This window comes from Geotrypetes seraphini, chromosome 11, assembly GCF_902459505.1.
Source record: "Geotrypetes seraphini chromosome 11, aGeoSer1.1, whole genome shotgun sequence".
NCBI classification, from domain to species: Eukaryota; Metazoa; Chordata; class Amphibia; order Gymnophiona; family Dermophiidae; genus Geotrypetes; species Geotrypetes seraphini.
In genome coordinates, this window is record NC_047094.1 from 97,699,038 (window position 1) to 97,712,999 (window position 13,962).

The 13,962-nt window shown below is 40.2% G+C and overlaps 1 protein-coding gene across 1 annotated transcript in view; it reads left to right on the forward strand.

The window, feature by feature from the left end:
• The window catches only part of SYCP2 (synaptonemal complex protein 2), a 406,987-nt gene that overhangs the window by 234,008 nt on the left and 159,017 nt on the right, over positions 1-13,962 (forward strand). The window contains exons 23-24 of the mRNA XM_033914513.1: positions 4,430-4,497; positions 4,618-4,675. Coding sequence (XP_033770404.1) covers positions 4,430-4,497; positions 4,618-4,675 — 126 coding nt within the window. The remainder of the gene's footprint in view (positions 1-4,429; positions 4,498-4,617; positions 4,676-13,962) is intronic.

The window sequence follows — 13,962 nt, forward strand, 5'->3', positions numbered from 1 at the left end:
TAATAATAACAGTTTATATACCACAGGATTGTGAATTTCTATGCAGTTTACAATGATTAAACTGTTACAGATTGAGTAGAACTAACAGATTTAAAGTCTAGAGATCAGTTATTTTGGGAAAGATTATGCAAATCAGCTACCTAAGTACTTTAGGAACAGATATGTTTTTAGGTGTTTCCTGAATTTCCCATAGGTATTCGCAAGCATGTGTAATTGTTTCAGTTCTTTACCCCATAATGCTGTCTGATATGAGAAGCGATGTTGATGATGTGTTTTAAATTTACATCCTTTAACTGGTGGGGAAACGAAATTCACGTTTGAGCTTCACATATGTTGATTGGTTGAAAAAGAGAAAAGGTCAGATATATATCTGGGGGCTAGGCCGAAAAGTACCTTAAAGCAGAAACAACCGAACTTAAACTTTACACGAGCCTCCATTGACAACCAGTGCAGGAGTCAGTAGGAAGGAATTACGTGATCGAACTTCTTCAGCCCAAAAATCAGCCTTACCGCCGCATTTTGCACCAGTTGTAATCACTGTAAGTTCTTCTGGGTAATTGCCAGATAGACGATATTGCAGTAGTCAAGTTGGCTTAGTATAAGGGATTGTACCATAATTCTGAACGATGAAGCATCAAAATATGCTCTAATGGACCGAAGCTTCCAGAGAGTAGAAAACCCCTTTCTAACCAAAGAGTCCACCTGGTCTTTCATGGTTAGGCCCTGGTCTAGTATTACTCCCAATACCTTCATAGTAGATTGGATAGGGTAATTAAGTTTGTTGATGTGCAGTGATGTTTTAGTAGCTAGTGGGTGTGGCGAGGCTGTGAAGAATTTTGCTTTTTCTGAGTTTAGCTTCAGTTTAAATTCAGACATCCATTGTTCCATCACATTTAGTTCTTCTGTTGCCTTAGGAGTAGCTTTGGAGTGAGAGGTATTGAATGGGATGATGATCATGAAGTCATCTGCCTAACTAAAAAATTTTATCCCTAGTTGGGACAATTGTGCACCTAGTGATGACATTTAAATATTGAAAAGTAATGGAGACCCCTGTGGAACGCCAGATGGATTACTCCAAGTGTCAGAGAAATTATAGTTAAAGCGTACTAGAGAGGTGCGGGACGTAAAGAAACCTTGGAACCAGTCTAGCACCTCATCTCTGATCCCAATTGCATCTAAGCATTGTAACAGCTTCCCATGGTCCACTAAGTCAAAGGCGGAACTCATATCAAATTGCATGATCAGGGCATTAAGGCCTCTACTAAACAAGGAACATAAATTGTCTAAGTTGTCTGCGATTACTGTCTCTGTACTGAATAGAGGTCTAAAACCAGATTGAGTTTCATGTAACAGAGAGAACTGGTCAAGATATTCCATCAATTGGGTATGTACCAGTCCTTCCATGCTCTTTACAAAAAATGGAATGGATGCTACTGGTCTATAGTTGTTTACTAATGCTAGTGATTCTTTACGATTTTTTGGAATTGGGGTTATTATGATGTGGCCATTATTAGTAAGGAATTTACCATTTTTTAATTATCGGTTAGATAGTTAAGAAAAGTTAGCTTAAAGCCTAATGGGACTGCTTTCATAATTTCTGGGGGACAGGAGTCCAAGACGCAGAATGATTTAGTGTACTTGTTATATAATTTGATATAATTATTCCATTCTAAATCTTGAAAGGTGGTCCAAATCATATCCGCTCATATTACATTTCTGGGATGAAATATTATTCCAAAGAGAGGGAGTGATAAAAGAGAACATGGTAGACCTCATTGTGTTGATATACTTCAGAGACAGGATAGAAGGAAGATTTTTGGCAGACGGTCTTAGAGTCTTAGAAGGATTATAGGGGATAAGAAGATTATTAATAAATTTGGGTTGGTTATTTTATCTAGTTTTAAAAGTTCAGGGCAAGGAGCAGTTAGTCATATCACAGCTCAGAGCTATGGCTTCATTGAGCCTCCATTGCGATTTGCAGAGTGGCAACGTGGCTTCAGTCCATGTGTTCATATCTCACTACTTTGTCAAACAGAATACCCAATGTGATAGCCAGTTTGGTGAGACAGTCCAGCAGAATTTGTTTGGAATCTAGAATCCAATTCCGCCCTCCCTGGCCCCCTTTCACAAGAGGGCTGTTTTTGTTGGTGGTGTTATTGGTTCTGGTGGGTCTTGCCATTATAAGTCCTTGTTGACCATTGTTTGTGGTTCTTTGTGACCTTGGTAGTTTGGGATTACGCACATGTGAGAAACTGTCCTGCTTGTCCTTGGAAAAAGTAAAGTTAACCTGTAGCAGTTGTTCTCTGAAAACAGCAAGACTAGTATTCTCGCATATCCTTCCATCTTCCATAGGAGTTATATTCTTTATGCTTTTTTTAAAATCCAACTGAAGGTCCTGCATAACTCTGGCAGACAGAACAGCACTCGCACATGCACAGTGGCCTGCCAAAGGCATCTAGAAACTAAAGAACTCTAGGCAAAGTATGCACCGAGGCTCTATTGATCATGTCACCCACATGTGAGAATACTTGTCCTGCTGTCCTTGGAGAATGCTACAAGTGAGCAACTTTGACAAAGATAAAGTAAAGACAAAATACACTTAACAGCTTTAATAGAAGTAACTGTGAACAATTAAGAATATCATTTTTCCACATAGTCCCCATATGAAATGACACATTTGTTGTATCATTCTACTAGCTTCTGCATTCCTGCAGAGAAGAAGTTTATCAGCTACACCCAAAGCCAGGTGAACACCGCTTCCTTAACTTACATTACATTACAGATTTCTATTCTGCCATTACCTTTCGGTTCAAAGCGAATTACAAAAAGAGTTATGGAAGGAGGGTTACAAAGTTAGATCAGAGATTGTTTTCAAGAGAGGGTTAAGTAGGATCAGGGGTTGGGGAGGGGGTGGTATGAAAGAGGTATTCGTGGTATTAAGCATTATTCAGGGATTTCTTGAAGAGAATAGTTTTTATTTCATTTCTGAACACCTTGTAGTCTGGGGTTATCATCAATAGGTTGGAGATTTGGTTATCTAGTTTTGCTGCTTGAGTGGCTAGTAGGCCGTCGTATAGTTTTTTTCCGTTTTACTTCTTTGATTGGGGGGTATGTGAATGGGGTGTGTGTTTTTTTATGCCTGGTAAAGGTAGTTTGGATGAGGCGGTTGTTTAGGTAGATTGGGCTGTCTCCGTTTATAGTTTTAAATAGTATACAGTAGAATGTAAATTGCATTCTTTCCTAGATTGGAAGCCAATGTGAATCGATGTATGCCTCAGTAATGTGGTCGTGTTTCATCAATGAGTAGACGAGTCTCAGAGCTGTATTTTGAATTGTTTGTACTTCATCATGCTTTGTTATTTGCCCTTTGGGTCACAGTAATGCACCCATGTCTCATCGCCGATAACAATTCTCTCCAGAATACTCGGATCTTCTTCATACCATCTCAGGACCGGGTTACAATCTCCACACGCTGTTGCTTGCGCAGATCAGTAAGTTGAATGGGAACCCATTGTGCGCAGACTTTCCTGTATCCCTTTCATTATGGCAAATGCAAATCTATAGCTGATATCCAAATTTGCAGCCAATTGAGATGCCATTATCTGTCGGTCTTCTCTAATCAAGGCATCTGCCCTGTCAATGTGCTCTTGTGTGTGCGAAGTTAATGGGCGACCAGAATGACCTTCGTCAGTTACATCTGTTCTTCCTGCTTTAAACCTTTTATCCACTCATAAAACTTTTGTTGATTCATGGTGCTACGTCTATACCACTGAGTCAATATCCAATGGTGAATTTCCACAGGCAAATAATGGACAAAGTCCTCCCTGTTTTTCAACCAACCAAATAAAGGAATTGCAAACACAATTGTCTCTAATATGTGTATAATGTGTTGTTAATATTGATGCTATTAAGCAGTATATATATATATAAGAAGCAGATTATAAAACTAAAACTGGTTGAAAAAATAGAATGCATCAAGCATTTGCCTGCTAAAAGCTGATTTAAAATCCCTGTGAGTAATCAGCGCAGGCGTCTGAGAGCTTTTTTGCGTGACACATTATACACATATTGGAGACAATTGTGTTTGCGAGTCCTTTATTTGGTTGGTTGAATTTCCACAGGCTTCATTCCCTCTGCTCAAAGAAAGCGCACTACTGCACATTATTCTTCAATGGTGCAATCTTGCAATGGAATGTCTATGTGTCTGACCTCATGGCTACTACACAACTAAAGGTTGAGTGCTGCTCTGTGCATGGACGAACTATCCAAAAGGCAATGTATGAGTACATATGTTGCATTTCGCTAGCTCTGTTCCGGTTATTGCGTAGTTTAACAATTGCCTTTAATTTTTGATGTGCCCTATATGTGTGTGTGTGTGTATGTACATTTTAAAAATGTAATAAGCACATTTCTATTTTTTTTTGTATAGGATAAAGTCCAGGATAGAAGCCATCTAAAAACAGTGCTAGATATTCATACAATTGCAAAAGAATTTATGTAAGTACATTAAGTTTCAGAGAAAGGGCCTCTGAACTGGCAGTATGGAAATACATTGTTTTAATGTAGCTGTTGAAAATGGTTCCATAAATGATATAGGGTCTTATGTTTTTCTTGCAGGGATGATGTTTACAGCTTTAATTTAAGTGAAACAGAAGAGCCTACTATAAAACTTGGTGTAAGATTTTCATTGTATATATTTGTATGCAGGGCCGGAATAAGGCCAACTGATGCCCTAAGCACAACCCAACAACGGTACCCCTTGGCCCTACCACTGGTTAACTAACAAGACATTAAGACTCAAGTGCTGAGAAATATTGTATGAAATATATATGTATATTTATAATTATTAGAAAACACTTAAATTCATGTTGGATAATGGATATGTCAGATGACAGTGAAAGAATTAAAGGCATGATAGCTAGGAGAAAAATCTCTGTGGTGCTCCCCTTTGCTTTGGTATCCTAGGCATGTGCTTTTTTTGCTTTGATAGTGAACTAGCGAAGTGGAACGAGGAAGGGACCAACAGAACAGGGGTCTTTTGTACCTTGCCCTTTAAAAGAGAAGAGACTGTGTGCATAGAATAGTTTGAATTTGTTCTGAAATTTTATCTGCTATCTTGTTACCCTGAATTCTGAAAATAATTATTGTTGGGAAAGTTCAGTTGTACCTCTTGTGTTATTCAACCAGTTTTGGCAAGATTACAGAAAAGAATTGTAGTGGTCTTGAACCTCTCAATTCTAAGTTATTCTTAGGCCAGCAGTTGTGTTTTAGTGCCCCCTAAGAGACTAAAAAAAATTGCACTTTAATAGGAAGGACTCTTTGGGAAGTGTCAGATTCAATGAGGAATTTTTTTTGTTTGTTTGTTTAACTGATGATAATGAATCTGTTGCCATAAAATGTTAACTAGCCAATAAAAATAGTTGCTGATTTTGTGGTGCAGGGGTTAGAGCTACAGCCTCAGCACTCTGAGGCTGTGGGTTCAAATCCCTCGCTGCTCCTTGTGACCCTGGGCAAGTCACTTAATCCCCTCATTGCCCCAGGTACACTAGGTAGAGTTTGAGCCCATTGGGACATAAAGGGAAATATGGCAAAGTAACTGAATGTAAACCACTTAGGATATAAGTGGTATATAAATAATAAAATAAATCTCTCTCCTCATGACAGCTCAGTACTACCTGTCTCAGAACATCAGAAGCAATAATGATATCCAGATTGCAAAATATTTGATAAACTATGAGAGATTCCTTGGATAAACAGCATAAAATCTGTTTTACTAATTGGTATCTAGCTGGGTACTTGGGACCTGGTTTGGCCAATGTTGGAAACAGGATGCTGGACTTGATGGGCCTTTGATCTGTCCCAGTATGGCAATTCTTATGTTCTTAGATTGCCCTAGATAAAGAGGTTCATTTTCAAAGCACTTAGCTACACAAAGTACCATAGTAACCTAAGGTAATTTGTGTGTCTGAATGCTTTGAAAATGAGTTCCATAGTCTCTTTGATATTTTTTTTAAATAAAAAAAATTGCATTCCATTACATCTAGCAACAGATGAGTCCCATAAAGAGTGGTTTTTGTCAGTCTACCTGCAGGTGGAGATAGAGGAAACAAGGATGAACTTATAGGACGGTCTTTTCCTTAGCCAGCATTCCTCTGTCTCTAGCAGGTGGCTGGACGATCTCCCTGCTCTTCTGAGCTCAACAGGTGGTTTGCTCCCTTTTGGATCTCCCCAGTCTGGTTGAGCTTAGGGGTGCTTGGCAAATTGGACAGATTGTGTGTACACCTGGTGGTGCCAAATTCATCCCCCCTACCTTGCTTCTTCATTGCTTGTTTGCATTCTGCTTCTTCACCACCCCCCCCCCCCACCCTAAAAAAAACCCAACAACAAACAAGGAAGTGGAAGAATGTGCTTATGGAGGCACTTCAAGCTGTAGTTGGAGCTGCTGAGAGGGGAGTCTTCTATTCTTTTTGACTCTGCGTTGTGGAGAATTTGCCTGTAAGAGCACCCTGCACAGGGGCGGTGAGCCTGGGAAGTCTGTGAGTACCACTTTAATTTTTTTTAATTACCATCAAGTTACTTCTGGATGTGGCTAGCAGTTTATGGCAGCTGAAACAGTAAAGTGCTGTTTGCACTGCTCTGCACGCTGCTCAATTTTGGGATTCTGTTCAGCATGTCTCCCGTTCTCCAGGATAATAATAATAATAACAATTTTTATATACCACAGGACCGTGAAGTTCTATGCGGTTTGCAATGAGTGGAAATGTTACAGATTGAATGGAATAGACAAAGTACAGAGTTAGTGATTGATAATTCTAGCGATCGTTTGTTGAGGGCTAAGATTGTACAGGTTGATTTCCTAAGTATTTCAGGAACAGATATGTTTTTAGGCGTTTCCTGAATTCCCCATAGGTAGTAAGCACGAGCAATTGTTCAAGGTCTTTACCCCATGATGCTGCTTGATGTGCGAAAAGATGTTGGTGATGACTTTTAAATTTATAACCTCTAACCGGTGGAGTAACAAAGTTCGGATGTGAGCTTCGCTTGTGTCTGTTGGTTGTGAAAGAGAAAAGGTCTGTTATGTATTTAGGGGCTAAACCATAAAGTACCTTGAAGCAAAAACAACCAAACTTGAATGGCATATACTTCTAGGTTGGTGCCATTGAATTCCTGCACTTGGGAGACTTCTTCCTCAGCCGCTCACCTTCAATCAGCTGCCATGATGCTGGCAGCCATTTCAGTGGTGCATGTGGCTGAATAGGATTCTGGTTCCCAGTGAGCCCGTCGGGGTCTTCTGCTATGCCTGGACAGTTGCCCTTTTCTCCAGAATTTCTTTTGCTGCTGCACCAGGCTTTTTTGTTAGAGGTCACTTCTGACAGAAAGGGTAATGCTCCCCTCTTAGCCATGCCTTGGAGGGGGGAGTCCTCCAAGAGGCCTCGTTTGGTAGGGCGGATAGTGGGGGGGCTTCAGCCTCTCTGATCTATGTGTGACACTATGCCCCAGGGTCCAGAGATGTTTGCAGATTTCATGAAATATCTGTGGCAGGTGTTTCAGAGTAGTGCTGCCCGATTCAGGAAAAAAAATTTTGATTCGATTCAGCCTATTGAATTGGTTTTTCGATTCGATTCGATTTTCTTGCCCAATTGGGTGTTTTTTTGTTTTGTTTTTTTTCAAACATCCTGGTGGGTTTATTTTACAGCCTCTTCACCCCCTTTGCCTTCTCCTAACCATACTGGCGCTATGGTGTAAACAAAATAAACAAACAAAAAAGACTTTTCCTCTCTCTGTTAAATCCTAGCTCATGTTTGCGGTCTAACACCAGCTCTGGCAGGATACACATTTCAAATCTGACATATTGTAATCACAAAACAGAAAATAGAATTAGTTTTTCTACCTTTTGTTGTCTGGTCATAATTCAAATTTTGTTGGTCTCAGGCTCTGGTTGACTTCTTATAACTTGCTTGCCAGGGTCTCCTTCTTTCTTCTTTCTCCCTGCTAACCATCCATCTTCCATCTCTGTTCTTTCCTTCCGTTTCTCTTCCCTACCCAGGAGGTCTGGCATCTTTCCTTTTTTTCATCTCCCTCCACAGATCCACCTTTTCTTAACTACCCTTTCATCCAGCATCTTTCCTTCCTTCCCCACCACCCCAGGGTCCACCATCTCTCCCTTTCTTTTCCCAACTACCCTCCTATCCAGTATCTCTATCCCCCCTCCACAGCATCCCTTGCGTCTAACTTCTCTCCCTTTCTGTTCCTTCCCTCCCTAAATCCCATTGTCCATCATCTCTCTCCCTCTCCTCTATTTTCAGACTCATTTCTTCCTCCCCAAAGTCCGGCATAAGCACATCTCTTTGAACCCCACCCTTCCCTCCCTCCGTGTACTTCTATACCTGGGTGCCCCTCCCCTGAAGGTCTGTCCCCACCGAAGGCCTGCACCCCACCCCTAAAGGCCTGTGCTACCATCCCTGAAGGCCTGTCTCCCCCTTGAAGGCTTTTCTCCCCCCTTAAATGTCTGCATCCCACCCCTGAAGGCCTGCCTGTCCCCCCTTTGAAGACCTGTCCCCCCTTTGAAGGCCTGTCCCCCCCTCCCTTGAAGGCCTATCCCCCACTGAAGGACTATCCCACCCCTGAAGGCCTGTCCCCCCCTTGAAGACCTGTCCCTCCCCTTTGAAGGCCTGCCTCCCCCTCTTGAAGGCTTGTTCCCCCCTTGAAGACCTGTTCCCCCCCCCTTTGAAGGTCTACCTGCCTGTTCCACCCCGAAGGACTGCTCACTCCACCCCCCCTCCCCCGAAGGCCTGCATGTTCCCCCTGGCCTCCCACTGGGGTCCGGCTTCCTCCCTGGCCTCCCCGCACTGTTTACCTTCCAGGAACAGCCTGCAAACAAGATCGCGTTGCTAGCGATCTTAGTACAGCTTCAGAGCTGTTTCCTCCGTCGCGGTCCTGCCCCTCCTCTGACGTCAGGCAATTGGGGCTGTATGCAGAATCTTCGGATTCCTCAGAGGCTTTAGATTTGGGGGATAATCCCATGGTTCTGCATTTATCTAAGTATGTGGCTTTGCCAGACCTTATTTTGGAATCTTTGCAGAAGTTGAAATTAGTCACTCAGCCTGCTCCGTCCACTTCCTCTTCGTGGCTATGTGGTTTGCGTTCGCAGTCCTCCTTTCCCTGGCATCCTGATATGAACATTTTTATCTCGGAGCAGTGGAACTCTCCAGAGGGTGTTCTTAGGGTTGAGAAGGCCATAAACTGCTGAAAGAAGGGCTGGTAAACTACCTTCGCTCTAATTAGAGACAACCTAATCATATAAACCAGAGAATGTGGACTCCACATATAGTGTATTGCTATTATTACTCCAGAAAGCAGACAACAAAAGTGTACTAATGTATGCTAAACAGTCACAAATGCCACAGAAACAACCACTACATAGGAGTGCTTTGATTTAAAACAAACCTTACTGTAGAAATTTGGACTAAAACCAGGTTGATATTCACAATAGTGTATTACGGTAGTCTCCTGCTACAATGCTGAAAGCTCCCATAATCCACAATACTGTGTTTTAGTGCTCTCTGGGGAAATTATGTCACTAAAGCTGATACTAATAAACCACATGAATGAGCTAATGTTAAAAGTAAATGAGTCACTACTTTTAGAAAAGCATATATGGATGCAGCTAGTAAGGAGGGACTAGTGTTTGAAAAAACAAACTGCAATTAGATTAAAATCTTACCAAAAAAAGATGAGGTTTAGAAAGAAGGAAGCATTTCAGGAACTAAAGTGAAAAGTCATTGCAGATGCATAAAGCTAAACTACTAATTGAACCAAAGAACATTAAGCGTGTGACTGCTATAAAAACCTTTTACAACTAGTTGCCTAATACATGTTTTGATAAAGCAGATAGGGTTAACAGCAAAGGACATAAAGAATAAATTGTGAACTAACAGAAAAAAACAAATGTGGTGGGAATGTAGCACCATGGTAAAGGACAGTGCAGATGCATAAATGGTTATATGGGAAGCCTGAAACTTAAAACCAGTTTCCTATGAATAGACATAGGAATATCACTTTGATATTTTGTTGTGTGTAACCTTTGTATATCAGAAGATAATGTATAAAATATTAATGCACAGCAGAATTAAAATAAAGATATGGTATAAAAAAAAACCAAAAAATAACATGGGTATAAAAACATATGATAGATGCTGCTATGATGGATAATGAAGGCGTAACTTACAAAAATGCCATGCCTAAAGCGCACTTATATAGTGCGTATGCACATACTTAAATCACATATCTATACATGTCCCACTTACAAAACCTAATACCGTATTTTTGGCTCCATAAGACACACTTTTTCTACCCCCAAAAAGGGGGTGGAAATAAAGGTTGGTCTTATGGAGCAAATACCCAAACCCCTCCCATTACCTTTTTAAAATTCTGAGGCCCTCCCTCGCTGGATGCGTCTGCCTGGAGCACTGACAGCTGACGCGGCTGCCTAAGAGTCCTCTTCCCTTGCCGCATAAGGTTACCAGATTTTTTGTCCGGGGAAACACTAGGCCCTGCCCTGTTCCACACCTAGCCATGCCCCATTCCACCTCTAGTCCTACCCTGTTCCACTTCTATCCCTGCCCCCGCAAAGCCTCATCTTTGTTTTCTAACCTCCAGGCCACGTCTGGAGGGTCTCTGTACATGTGTGGATATGTGTGACTTTATCCGCACATGCTCAGAGGACCTCCAGACAAAACCGTGAGGTTGGGGCTTTCCAGAACATGGACAAACTATCGAGTTTTCCCAAACGTCTGGTAACCCTACATGTGCACATACTGGAACCCTATATCTATGTCCCACTTATACAACCTTATAAAATGAAGTATACAGCACTTTCCCATCTTAATATATAAACGTGGATATAAAAGCATACAGTAGATGCTACTATAATGGATAATGAAGGCATTACAAAATTATCTTAATATCTAGCACTCAAGATAGCAGGAAAACTGGAAATATCACAAAAAACAAACACTACTTTTTTTTTATTTTTTTTTTTTATAATTCTTTATTCATTTTTAATTTCTTACATCAAGTGATAAATATATAATACATATAATTTTCAATAAACACTTGAATATCCAACAAAAAACAAACACTACTGCTTATTGAGATTTCAAACAGCAGTCATGTTTTATTTAAACTATTCAGAATATTTCATTATAGCTACTTCAGAATGACAAATGGAGGAGGAAAAAGCCTCAGAACCCCACCTTTCTTTTTGTATAAATTCCATGATAGTTTGTTTGTTTGGTTTTTTTTTTTTTGGGGGGGGGTAAAGGAAACATCACTGGCATAGAAAACCTCCTTGTGCAATGCAAATGACTCAATTATGAATCTGAAGATAATGAACATTCAGATACTTATCTGAAAATAGGAACCTGCCACATCGATGATGGCCAGCGTTTCTTCATTTTAACTACTTCAGGATGTGGACTTACACATCAGATTCCTACACAGCAATAATAAATGTAAAAATCTTTCAAAACATTTTCCATATGATTATTGTGATATATTTCTATGTGTGTGCATGTTTGCGTTAACATCGGTGTCTTCACAGATAGATAGCTATAGATTGCTGTGCATGCTTTTTTATATTAAGCATAGAGATTACAGATATTATTGTTATTACATATGAGGACTTTATATACAATACATAATATAAATGTGATACATAATAGCTGATATATTGTGGTTAAATCACTCATTTTGATACATTTAAACCCCTGTGGTGCACCCCTTCTCTGGTTTGGCATCTTAACCTGATACTGTGAATCTTCCAGAAGGCCCCTTTTTTAAAAAAATCTTTATTAAATTTCTAATTGCAAATAAATAAGGCCCCTTTTGAATTTTTTCAGAAGGTCTCGATTAAAGATCTCATACTGAAATGGTCTTTTTAGTAGCCTTCACATAGGAAAAGTAGATTACTGAGTTATATAGACTCTCTCATGTAGGGACCCCTTTTTGCCTTCCTTTTAGTGGAACGCCTATGGTGAGAACTTTCTGGCTTTCCAGCTCTCGACCTGCATCAGGTGCTCCTTTGCATTCTGGAGGTTACTAGTAAGTTTTGCCACTCTGATCCTTTCTTTATGCTATTTGCAGGTACAAACAGAGAGGTGCATGCTTCTAAGATGTCCATGGTGCACTGGCTTAAAAGAGGGCATTTCTTCCAATTACATGTTGATGGGCAAGTCCTTGCCCATTTCTTTAAGAGCAAGCACACATTATGCAGGCTGTGTCAACCTATTGAATGGAATCTTGAGCCTTCTCTTTGGAGGAGATTTGCCATTTGGCATTATTGCCTGGATGTCACGACCAGGTTGGATGCATCCTTTGGATCATCAATCCTCTCCGCTGGAGTCACAGTTTCCCACCCTTATTGAAAATGGCTTCAGACCAGTAATATTTAACATATTTATAAATGATATGGAAATTGGAACGACAAGTAAGGTGACACAAAACTATTCAGAGTTGTCAAAACACATGAGAAGTGTGAAAGGTTGCGGGAAGACCTTAGGAAATTGGAAGACTGGGCATCCACGTAGCAGAAGAAATTTAATGTGGACAAATGCAAAGTGATGCACATTGGGAAGAAAAATCCAAATCATAAGTTACACGATGCTAGGGTCTACTTACATTGTAGTCTTGTGAACTGTGCTGCTTGTTTGTAGCCTCTTAACTACTTGGATTTTTTGTAACTTTTATGTTTTTATTTTTAAGACAACCAAGGACCCTGTAAGACCTGGCTTGTGTTGGGTCATTTTTGTTGTATACATTATTTGGTTTCTGTCCTGTGTATACACCCTTTCTGGATTGTTTTAGAGTTATTTGGATGCTTATAAACTACAAACTGATAACATCTGATATTTTGTTCCACAATCTTTTTGTTGTTTTGCCACACAGTTTTGGTCACCATTTCTCAAAAAAGATATAGTAGAATTAGAAAAGGTTCAAAGAAGAGCAACCAAAATGCTAAAGGGTATGGAACTCCTTTCATATGAGGAAAGACTAAAAAGGTTGGAACTCTTCAGTTTGGAAAGTGATGGTTAAGAGGGAATATGATTGAAGTCTACAAAATCCTGAGTGGTGTAGAACGAGTAAGAGTGAATCAATTGTTCACCCTTTCTAAAAATTCAAAAACCAGGGGACACTCAATGAAATTACACGGGAATACTTTTAAAACAAATAGGAAGAAATATATTTTTACTCAAAGAATAGTTAAGCTCTGGAACTCGTTGCCAGAGGAGATGATTACAGTAGTTAGCATAACTGGGTTTAAGAAAGACTTGGACAAATTCCTGGAGGAAAAGTCCATAGTCTGCTATTTAAATAGACATGGAGGAAGCCTCTGCTTGCTCTGGATTGGTAGCATGAAATGTTGCTATTAGACGTGTTTCTGCTGGTTATTGTCACCTGGATTGACCACTGTTGAAAACAGGAGACTGGACTTGATGGACCTAGTATGGCTGTTCTTATGTTCTTACATCCCACTTTTCAGGGACTCATCTGTTGCTAGATGTAATGGAAGGGAAAATGATATCTTACCTGGTAATTTTCTTTCCATTAACCGCAACAGATGGGTCCAGTTTTTCTACCCTTGTATGGTTGTTTTGGTTAGACTTATTCTGCTGGTTGTAGTTCAGGATTTAATTGTTGTTTCCTGAATATTGTGAGGAAGAGAAGTTTTTTGTTCATTGTTGCCTTTACTGCTTTCTTAGTGAAATACAGGCTGACTGAAGAAAGGGCCATCCTAAGTAGGAGCAGAGTTCAGCCTTTTTTCGTCTGACTCCACCTGCAGGTAGACAGACATAACCCATGCTTCAGGGACTTATCTGTTGCAATTAATGGAGAGAAAATTTCAAGGTAATAAATTACAAGGTAAGACATCATTTCCCTTTAAGCTGCAATGTTTTCTGTTAC